At 41.1% G+C, this 11,441-nt stretch overlaps 1 protein-coding gene across 2 annotated transcripts in view; it reads left to right on the top strand.

The window, feature by feature from the left end:
• Nucleotides 1-387: 387 nt before the first annotated feature.
• The window catches only part of DNAJC2 (DnaJ heat shock protein family (Hsp40) member C2), a 23,347-nt gene continuing 12,293 nt past the window's right edge, over nucleotides 388-11,441 (top strand). For both annotated transcript variants that reach the window (XR_007769889.1, XM_050925716.1), the window contains exons 1-6: nucleotides 388-560; nucleotides 2,268-2,458; nucleotides 3,717-3,792; nucleotides 6,248-6,346; nucleotides 8,781-8,922; nucleotides 10,645-10,725. Coding sequence is in view for 1 of the 2 variants with exons in the window: in XM_050925716.1 (XP_050781673.1) it covers nucleotides 503-560; nucleotides 2,268-2,458; nucleotides 3,717-3,792; nucleotides 6,248-6,346; nucleotides 8,781-8,922; nucleotides 10,645-10,725 (647 nt within the window). In the remaining variant the exon portion in view is untranslated. The remainder of the gene's footprint in view (nucleotides 561-2,267; nucleotides 2,459-3,716; nucleotides 3,793-6,247; nucleotides 6,347-8,780; nucleotides 8,923-10,644; nucleotides 10,726-11,441) is intronic.

Genomic DNA, 11,441 nt, shown 5'->3' with positions numbered 1-11,441 from the left:
GAGTGTCCCAGCCAGGCCTGGCTCGGGGGGAGGGGGGGAGAGGTTGTGTCTCTGTCACCCTGCTGACAGAGGGAAGATTGTGACAATGTGCTGCGCTGGGTCACCCTCCTGGCTTGACCCGCCACAGGAGGAAGGCACTTGGCAGGCCGCACAGTCCCCCCATGTAGGATGGCTCCTGCGGGCCGCCCACGCTGCGCTGTGCCCTGACGTCCCAGGGGGAGGCGGGGCGCAGAGCGACCGCCCAGCCCGAGGCTGGAGGACAGTGACTGGTGAGAGGGGGAAGCGGCTGCCCGAGCTGCAGCGCAGGAACGTCGCCAAGCGGGGTCCGTTCGGCTCCGGGGCTGGGTCCCGGGGGGCCGGTTAGCGCGTGACACGCGCGGGGACCCGGAAGTGGTTGCCGGGTATCTCTCCATGCGCCGGCTCCTGGCAACTGGCAAGAGGGAGGGAGCGAGTTCCGAGCCTCCGGCCCGGGCGCAGCGGGGAGCAGCCCCCGGCCGCCACGATGCTGAGGGGGGCGGAGGAAGGGCAGGTCACCGCAGTCACCAGAGCCCTGTCAGCGGGTAGGTGCCTTCCCTGCCCCGCTCCCCACGGGCACCTAGGGCCAGGCGGCTCCGCCCCCGCCGCGCGTCATCTTCTGCGTTCCCGGCCCCCTCCGGAGCGCCGGGTCCCGCTGCAGGGGGCTCGGGCCGGGGCGTGGCCGTGCAGCGCCGCCCCGGCTTTTCCTGGCAGCTCCTTGCTCACGCCCCCCGGGTCCGCGCTAACTCACCGAGGGACTCTGGGCGTGACCGTGCAGCTGTTTGGGTCGCGCTCCGCGCCCAGCAGTTGTACCCAGAGATCCCAGAGCTCCCCTTGTCCGAGCCAGGTCACCTGGATCTCCGCGAAGTGTGGAAATTCTTGGGACAGGACTGTGTCCCTGTACAGCGCCAAGCACAATCCAGCACTCAAATGCCCCTGGTGCCAGCCAGACACATGTCCCCTCCTACAGACTCCTATGGCCTGCGATATGCTACCACCTACGGCCACCATCCTGAAGACACTTCGGCATGTGCTTAACTTTATTGCCTTTCACTTCAGGTAAAGGATTGCAGGATCCTTAAGGGGCAAAGATGATTTATAGGGTTCCTATAACTGTAACAAACTTGCAGCAAGTATTGTTGCATAGGTTTCTCCAAATAAAGTTTCCTTTTTTAGCAAAGTCCTGTTTGACTGTGCTAGATTTTAAGCAATGATTGCCCAGGCCACTCCTTTAACAAGAAGCCAGATGCTGCTAAACTTAAATATGTGCTGTCAGTGCCAAACCATTGGTATTTTTAGGGAGTTAATGAATAAGTAGTGAAGTACTGTACGTAGAATGACTAATACAGTATTTCAAGATAGACAAAAGCAAGTATTTAAACTGCTAGTTTAATTTGGGCATGCTGCTCAGTAAGCAACCCTTCCATTTCTCATAACTATTGCATAGGGTCAACAGTGTAGGAACTTTTATGGGGTGAGGAATGCTTTAGTTTGCTTGCTGACTTTAGGACATGATCGTGCAAGCAGTTACACACGTTTAACTTTACTCCTGCAAATAATCTCATTGAAATCCAAAATTAAGCACATGCTTAAGTGTTTTCTGGATCAGATCCTTTTTCTGTTTAATTCTGAGCAATTTATTATCTAAAAGAAAGAAGAGGATTTAAAAGTCACTGTTATATAGTTGAGGCTTAAAATGCAGGTTTTGCAAATCTATGTTATATAAATAGAAAAGCATTTAGCTCATGAAGTACCCTATTTTATTTGGTTTTGTTGTATTTGAACATTACTCTTTACTGGTTTTAATGCAAAGATTGCATTATTATGCCAGTGAGTGAAATTAACCAATCTGATTTCATTGTCACAAGGGAGTGATGTGTAAAGAGTTAACATCATAAATGATAAGAGTTAAGATTAACTTCAGTATTTTACTGCTAGCAACCTCCCCTTTCCCCCCCATGTTCATGACAAAGGAAATAATCTTATTTAAAAATAAGATTTAACTTGGCATGTCCTAATTTGATGACATTTCAGCATTTGAAAATACAGTAACACACTTGGCATAAACAAAGTAGTGGACTATTTTGCAAGTTGGTACAACCTTTGATACAAGTTTTATTACATGTGAATTAAAATGTCTCCTGGTTGTGATATCTGATTAGACATTTGGTAAAATACTTCTGGGTTCAGGATGGAAAGAAAATTCTAAACCAGAAAATGAAGCCAAGTTTCTCTTATACTTTTGTTTACAGCTTCTGTGCTTTGTCAAGTTGAACCTGTGGGAAGATGGTTTGAAGCATTTATTAAGAGGAGAAGCATAAATGTTTCTGCCTCTTTCCAAGAACTGGAGGATGAGAAAGAGCTCTCCGAAGAGTCAGGAGATGAAGAATTGCAGCTTGAGGAATTTCCTATGTTAAAAACACTTGATCCAAAGGACTGGAAGGTATACAACTAACGTGAACATTGAGTTAGTTCTTTTGCTAGAAGGATCACAGCAAATATATCTAAATACTTGTTCCTTTTCCTTTTCTCATCTGGATTTTCCAAGTTCTTTAGCCCTATAGCTTTCTTTTTGTATTCCACAGGTAGTCGGGTGACTAAGGACTGGTCTATACTGGGAACCTACATCAGCATAGGTATATCTCCCAGGGGTGTGAACAATCCAAACCACTAAGAGATGTAGCTATGTTGACCTAACCACTGGTTTAGACAGTGCTGGGTTGACAGAAGAATTCTTCCATTGACCTAGCTCTGGCCTCTGAGGGAGGTGGATTACCTGCGCTGACAGGAGAACCTCTCTTGTTGGTGTAGGTAATGACTACATTAAAATACTACAGCAATGCAAATCCAACAGTTTAAGTGTAAACATAACCTAAGTGAAGATAGTTTTACGAAGTGTCAGTAACTTTCCTACTGTTAAGTAGACTGTGAGCTGGTCCACAGTACAAATTAAGTTGGCTTATCTATATGGCTCAAGGCTATAAAAACTTTCACACCCTGTGCAATGTAAATAAACTGACCTAAGCCCCAGTGTAGACATTCCTAGGTCAACGGAAGACTTCCATTAACCTAGCAACCACTTATCAGAAAGGTGGGTATACTACAGCAACAGAACTTCTGTCTACACTACCATGGTGCAACTATGCTGCTGTAACATTTCTAATGTAGACATACCCTAATAAATGCGCATCAGAAGGAGATCTTAGCCTTGACGCTCCATTTCTTGCTTAATTGGGGGTGCAATTAGTGAACTGATTGGCCTGAGATCCAGTCCTAAACCCACTAAAATCAAGTGACGCTCTGTAAGAAAATGTTGTTTTTCTTCTTCTGGGGAATCCAGGCACCTTTTCAACATAACATTTCTTGACAAACTGAGGTACGCACTCATCTGTATTTTGTAAAATCCTATAGCTATATGAATTTGTGTTAAACTGGATGCATTTTTATAACGGTGGCTTATTTTGTAACTACTCAATTTGTAGTTCTACATTGTTGTAGTCTGGGAGAATTGTTCAAATTGCCTTTTTCTAATCTTTACCGACAGAGAGGAGATTGCTGCCTCTCTTTGCTCCTCACAAAAGAAGCTATGTAAAGAAACCTTTCAATTGGTCTGCATATGTGGTCTTGTTTTTAAAGTCCATAAGAGAATTCTACTAGATTACAGGTAGCTATGGTTATTAATGTTTATATTTCTTTATCAGAATCAAGATCATTATGCAGTTCTTGGACTGGGACACATAAGATACAGGGCCGCTCAGAAACAAATCAAAGCAGCCCGTAAGTAATTGCATTTCTTATTAGTGGTGTTAGAACAGAGTATTTTTTATCTTGTGTGTACAATTCCATATTGTAAATACAAATATGTACACTTTATGGACCAAGAGTATATTCATTTCACTTAAAGAGTGCTCACTATAAAGCTGGATTTGTTTCACTTACCAACTTTTTCATTCATCTCAGACATCTAAAACCTGCAGATCTGAAAGTTTAGTGAATTCCAAACACCTCAGACAGAAATCTTCAGACTCTGAGCTTTCTGATCTAGCCTTGCTTTTCAGAGACAACCGTGACAATATAATCCAGCCCACTCTTTGTCTTCTTGAGTTTGCAGTCAGCCTAGCTGAGAGAATAGCACTTAAAGAAACAAGATCTGGTTCCTTCAGCTGAAGGGGGTTATTACCTTTGAAGCCTATTTATGAGTACCTACATTGTAACATTGGTTAACTGTTGAATTATTGAATGTTATCAGAAAAATCTAGTTACTGCTCTTGTTATTCCAGCCTTTTAAATTAATGTCACATAGGAATAAGGCTGTAACTACTGAATTAGCACGTAATCAAAGGTTTTGTTACATATTATTTGATGTTGTGATAACTTAGATTATTGAGAAGTTTGCTTTCCCTGATTTGAACATAAAAGGGATGTTTACTGTGTTATCAGCAGAAACAGTATTTGGTTCCTGAGGTCTGGGTCTCAGGGTAGAGCAGGTAGTTAACAACCTTTAAGTTCTCATATGCTAAGCTAATGTTACAATCTTCTTAATATTACAGTTAATTAAGCAATAAGACAAGGAAGCTCATGCAGTTACACTGCTTAGTGACATGACACAAGTTTACCATAAGGCATGAAGTGTGATTAATCTGTACAGTTCCATGTTCTGGGATGTTTTATGGCATTTATACATTTAGAAATTTAAAAAGCAGTATCTGTCATATTCTAAAATTGTAATTAGTGCTTTAAAGTAATACAGTAAAAAGAGAACTTTGTAGGAGAAATAGTAAAATATTTAGCTGAACAGTATTTAAAACTGTTAGGATAACTAGTTAATGACCTTTGTGAAATGAATTGATGGATTTAGGGGTTGATCCTGCAAACACGTATGCATGTGAATAAACTCATTGTCTCCAAAGGGTTAACCCATTGTCTCGTGTGCGTTAAGACAGTTTACTCCTGAGTATAAATGTTTATGTTCCCAATGGTCATGTTCACTTGACATGAACCACCATCCCAATTAACGCTAATTACCATATTTGTTAACTGTTTTGACAGAAAGGCCAAGGACTAAATAGTCCAAGGAGCCTGCAATACCCTCTCCTCGGAGGTAGTCCTATCAATACAGAGTTAGAGCATGTTGGAGTGAAAATAAGAGAGCTTTCACTCTTCATTCATTCACTGTTCCTGTTCTGTGAATTAGAGGCTTTAATCTGGTTCCTTTCACAAGCTGTAGATTTATGTAATTACTCCAGCACTGCTTCATATATCTGATAAATGGGGTAAAATGCATTTCCTGGGCTGGTTCCAGTACAACTCTGAATGCTGCTGAGTTCTACCACTGAAGGGAGGCTGCAGCTAGAAACTTGCAGCAGAGGGGTTAAAATAACTAAATATGGTTTCCTCCTGGAAGTCTCCACTACAGTCCTGTGGTTTTCAGCTTCAGTAAAGATTTCATATGTGAAAGATACAACTTAGAATTTAGTGCTCTCTCGGTTTAGGCCTTGATCCTGAAAAGACTGGTGCACACGCTCAACTTCATGCACTGTGAATAAAATTAAACATATACCTGTGTCTTTTCAGGATCGCGGCCTTAGTTACTTTCCTTAAAAACTGAATCTGCAATGAAACTCCTATAAAGGGACACCACTGATTTAAAAGTCACATTCTGTCTAAAGTATTTTTACCTACTCTAGTTACAAGTAACTCCTAATATATTAAATTAAAGAATTTTTGTATTTATTTTAACAGTTTGTTGAATTTTTGCATTTGACAGCACTTTGTACAAAGTTTGTTTTATAGTTTTTCCTCTGTAATCAGTAAGATCCCAGTCCTGCAAGTTACTCTAGGCAGACCCCTGTGCCCCAGCAGAGCTCATTGCAGGTTTAAGGCTGCAGTCATTTGGAAGATGCCAGGGGGTTGGAATCTTAGAAGTCCCAGAGAAAGTGGTGCTGGTTCCAGTAGATTGGAAAGAGAGGTAAAGAGAGTCTGTAATTATGATTATTTTGTTTCCTGGCATAGGGTGGAAACATTTTTTAACTAACACTGGATTCTAATTTTCAGTGATGTTGTTATATTCAGGAGGGTCTGTTTACTCATTTCGGTTTCCTTCCTGATACTAAAAAAAAATCTGAATAAAGAAATGCAGATCATGATTATGGTGCTGTTTTGTTTATTTTCCAAATTACAAAGTGAAATGTAGGTGGTGTGACGTATCTAAACTCAACTTATTTGTTGCTAGATAAAGCCATGGTTTTGAAACATCATCCAGACAAGCGAAAAGCTGCAGGAGAGCAGATAGGTGAAGGTGACAATGACTATTTTACCTGTATAACTAAAGGTAAGAGATTTAGAGGAAAATGTAACAGTGCTAGTTTAATCTGATGTTAAGTATTTTTACAGTGCTTCAATTGTAGTTCTTACTCTTTGCATAGTTTGATGGATAGCTGTAAAACCAGAAAAAAATTAGTTTACCATTTTATCAAGTTGTTTCAAGAAGTAGACTGAAATTAAAATAGCTTTTCTTCTGTTGGAAACAATTCTAGAATAGCTCCTCTTATTTCACAGCTGACCTGCAGAGCATCGGTTTCCCATTTCATGCCAAGTGATAGGAGAGGGCAGTTAAAGTAGATTCTTTATAAGCAGCAAAGAGGCCTGTGGCACCTTATAGACTAACAGACGTATTGGAGCATGAGCTTTCATGAGTGAATAACCACTTCATCGGATGCATATATAGCGATATATACCAACATGAACCAATAAATGTAGCCATGTTTCTCCTAAAATAAACTGGCATGCTACTGTGCCAGGTAATAGACTAATTTGAAGGGGGAGAAGTCACTAGCGGTACTAGGACCTGTCTTCTTGTGCAGTTGCTCTGCCAATTGAGCTAAAGAAGCTGATACCGTAGCTCAAGTCAGCAGACACTGTTATCTATTACCCATAGCTGGCCAAGCAAAGCAAGGTCTTGTGCTTAACTCAATAGCATTTATCTGTCTGTAACATGAGAGATAACTTTGGAATACGGCATCTGATCAATTCCAAACTTCCAGGAATGTTCTAGGCATTAATGGGCATAACCTTGTTGAGCTGGTCAGGAATTTTTCAACAAAATGTTTTTAGTCAAAAAATGCCAATTCACTGAAATTAAAACCTTGCATGGGAAAGAATCAGTCCCGACAAATTTCTGTACTTGAAAATTTTGAAAAAAGTTTTGAAATGTCATGAACATCCCATTTTGAAAACAAAAAACCTTGTTTTTCTGATTCAAAATAACTTTCATTTTGAAATTTAAGTTAATTACAGTACAGACTTTTGTTAAATGTCAAAATTAAAATGAAACTTTCAGAATTACCTAACAAAATGTTTTGATTGACCTCACATCTTTTTTTTTGATTGATTGATTGATTATGAAAATGTATTGACGTTTTGACTTCTTATCCCAGTTTGAGATAGGGGGGGAATTTCTGACATCTCAAATTTTTTTGTGGGATAGGAACATTGTTTCCCGCCCAGCTCTATGACTCTACTGATTTTGGTGCAAATTGGAATACCGGAAAAGCCAGATTCAGGGGGAAACTAGAGTCCCAGACGGCCTGGTGCTGCTGTGTGGGGAGATTGTCCGTATCTTGCAGTCTAGTAGAAATAACAAAGCGTAAAAGGAAGGTTTTGTAGAGCGGAAGCAGAACCTAAGGGTGTAGGGGGAGCAGGGGCCACAGTGATGGGGCAGTGGCTGTGGGAGAAGCGGGGACCTGTGCGGAAGGGGGGAATGAAGGTAGAAGCAGGGACCTGGTGATGAGGTGACAAAGCAGGGACACAAAGGGAATAGGAGTGAAGGTAGAGGTGATGAGGAAAGCAGGGACATGGAGCAGGGGAGCCGGGCTGATGGGTGTAGAAGCTGGGAGATGGGGAAGGGAGATGAGTGGACAGAGGAAGGGGAGGCACACAGACTCTGAGAGGAGGGAATACAATGCAGGGATGTGGGAAATGGGGGGTACACAGAGACCCAGACATGGGGGTGGGGAATGAGGGTTAGTGGTATGGGGGGAGGGGAACACATGGCCCCAGGCATAAGGAAGGGGTGGGGCAGTTGCAGAAATCCCTGAAATGGAGGGGGATGAGAGGTGGCATGTAGGGTGGCTATGGGGTGGAATAAAGGGATGCGCCAAGCCCTTGTCTACATAACCTGCAAAGTGAATGACCCCCTAGGTAGTAATGGCCATGTTAGAATGCTGCTTAATGCTCCATTTTGAAGTTCCAGTGACACTTGCAGCAGAAGACATAAGTACTCCGGTTGATAGCTCTTGTTATTGCCCCAATCCTGTAATCAGACTTGCACAGACAATTCCTAGGGAAGCGCATGGGACATCACACAGGTACAAGGACCTGTCTACATAGATGTGATTACAGAATCGAGGCCTAAAGGAGTTTCACCTGAACTCCCAGTGCACTGGACTGAATTTGCAATCACACACTTAGTTTAACATAATTTGGTTTGCCATTTATAGCTGTACTTTAAGGGTTACATTTGTTGGCTGTTTTTTATAAGCTTTTTCCTCCTCTTCAGTGCTTTTGTTACTGACCATTTTCAGGAGTTGACAGCAAATTTCTTGCAGTCACAACAACAAAAATGTTAGACACACAGAGGTCTGAAATATGGTGGATTTTTATTTTTAAATGTTTAGAAATTTATCTGTAACATTTCCTCCAGGAAGCTGCTGTATCTACATTCATTTCCAACCTGGTGTTTTATGGCCTTTAACTTTTTTCTCCAGCTTATGAAATTTTGTCTGATCCTGTGAAGAGACGAGCATTTAACAGCATAGATCCTACTTTTGATAACTCTGTACCTTCTAAAAGCGAAGCAAAGGAAAATTTCTTTGAAGTTTTTTCACCAGTTTTTGAAAGGAATGCCAGGTGAGCTATGTCACAGTCATTCTGGCTTCCATCGCCATTGCAAGGGAATCAGCCATTTGCAGTTCCATATGGCATTATGATTGTAACTAGTGGGTTCATTCCCCAAGATTTTAAGTGTGGCTAGGAAACATAATGATTTAGCAAGAGTTTAGTTTAATTATGTCTCAGGATAACGGCTCCTGTATTCTTCCTCCGTGGTTTCCTTAAGAGCACCAACTTAAGGTTTCCATCTCCCAGCCATCACCTCTTGGGAGGGAGACGCCCCTCTCTCTCTCCCTCTTGACCAGGGTTTTTGAACAGCTCCCTGCCTTATACTAATATCCCCAGCAAAGCAGTCTGCTTAAAAGCCAGCACCTGTACTTTTCTTTTCTCCTCCTTCTGAGTGCTATGAACAGTGTATTGCCAGCAGTTACAAGATACCATAGAGCTCTTTCTAACTAAGCACATTTATTGTTATGGTAAAAGCATTACAGAGAAAATACATAAAAAACAATAAACAGATTTAAATACAGACTAAACAAAGCAAGAGTCACTATCAGTCTTATGGAGCCCTCATAGGCCAAAGTCTTTGCAACACTTCCACAAAGGTTGGGGCCCCTTTTGGGTATAAGGTATTGTCTGTTTGGATAAGAAAGAAGGCCCTGAGTCAGTGTAAACACAGCCTTTTTCTATCTTTGTCTGTTGCTATCTGAAAAACTCAATTTGAACCAGTATCTGCAGTCCTCCCAGGGGGGTTGTATCTCTCCTGAAGTGTTTACAACCTGTATTATTTGGCTTAATCATCCCCCACTGTTTTTGGTTCTTGGAGGAGTTGTGGTAAGCCTCCCTCCTGAAATTGCATATAATCCCTGGCCCATAATAATACATACATTTAATACACTGTGGTCCCCAAATATATTGCATGAGATTGCAATTAGGGCTGTCAATTAATAGCAGTTAACTCGTGATTAACTCAAAAAATTAATTGCAGTTAAAAAAATTAATTGTGATTAGTTGCACTGTTAAACAACAGAATACCAATTGAAATTTATTAAATATTTTTTGATATTTTTCTACATTTTCAAATATATCCATTTCAGTTACAACACAGAATACAAAGTATGCAGTGCTCACTTTATTTATTATTACAAATATTTGCACTATAAAATTGATAAATGAAATAATATTTTTCAGTTCACCTCATACAAGTACTGTAGTGCAATCTCTTTATTATGAATGTGCAACTTACAAATGTAGGGTTTTTTGTTACATTACTCCACTCAAAAACAGAACAATGTAAAACTTCAGAGCCTACAAGTCCACTCAGTCCTACTTCTTGTTCAGCCAACCGCTAAGAGAAACAAGTCTGTTTTTACATTTACGGGAGATAATGCTGTCCACCTCTTAACTACAATGTCACCTGAAAGGGAGAATAGGCGTTCACATGGCACTGTTGTAGCTGGTGTCGCACCTTCTCATTCTCTCAGAAGAGTGACATGCTTCCCTTTTGCCCAGAATTTAAGCATAGCTGCTGATTTCCTTCGTTGGGTTATTAATCAGTTGCTTCTCTCTGCAAGGTTGCTGTTGCATTGACACTGTCTCTGTGTAGTCCAAAAAAACCCATGTAACAGGTAACTAGCAAATAGGAACCTAGACCGAGTTTAATTCAATTTTATTTTATAAGACTCAGTCTTATGCCCTTTACAACTTTCATTTTAAACAAGGTTCAATTCATTGTTACAGATGGTCAAATAAGAAAAATGTTCCTAAACTGGGGGACATGAACTCTTCATTTGAAGATGTGGATGCATTTTATTCATTCTGGTAAGTTAATGCTTCAGTTAATAGATAAGATACTATCACTTTAAAAATGTGCTATACTGGATGTTAAGAGGTTTGCAGAGCTGTACATCCTTGGTTGAAGTCTCCTCTGGGCCGGTAGTGGTCTGAAGTGACCCAGTGGCATTTTGATGCCTTATAATGAAACAAATTGGTTTCACTCTAGTTCATAGTTAATATGTCTTCCACATAAAACCACTACACAGTTGGCACCCTTGTTGGCAATCTGACCAGACTAGCCAGGGTTTGAATGAATGTGGTGACAAGGCTACCTTCCCACCCCTAGAAAATCCAGTCTGTGAATTACTACTGGCAACTCCACCCTGTGCTCTTGTAGGGAGAGCGACTCTGCTTACACACACTGGCTCTGTAATAACAATTTCAAGAAGTAAAGCTGAGTCAGATTTGTAGAAGAGATTAATTAACAGCAATTTGCAACATACACATTGTAACCTACTTTGAGCTAAAGTTGACTGGCACTTAAAAAAAAAAAAAAAAAGTAACAAATCGCAGTACCAGTCAATTTATACACAGTCAACTCTGTCTTTCCCCTAGCCTGTTCCCCTGACGTGAACATCCAATGATTTCTTCTTTTGTCCTCTGTTCTAGGTGAAATAAATCTACTACTTCATTTCTAGGTTACTTTCATCTTTACTCTTTGTCAGTTTGTGTATGACAGTTCAGCAGGGGAAGAGATGTCT

This window comes from Gopherus flavomarginatus, chromosome 1 (assembly GCF_025201925.1).
Source record: "Gopherus flavomarginatus isolate rGopFla2 chromosome 1, rGopFla2.mat.asm, whole genome shotgun sequence".
Taxonomy (NCBI): domain Eukaryota; kingdom Metazoa; phylum Chordata; order Testudines; family Testudinidae; genus Gopherus; species Gopherus flavomarginatus.
The sequence above is the reverse complement of the archived record's forward strand: the minus strand, read 5'-3'. Positions and strand labels throughout refer to the sequence as shown.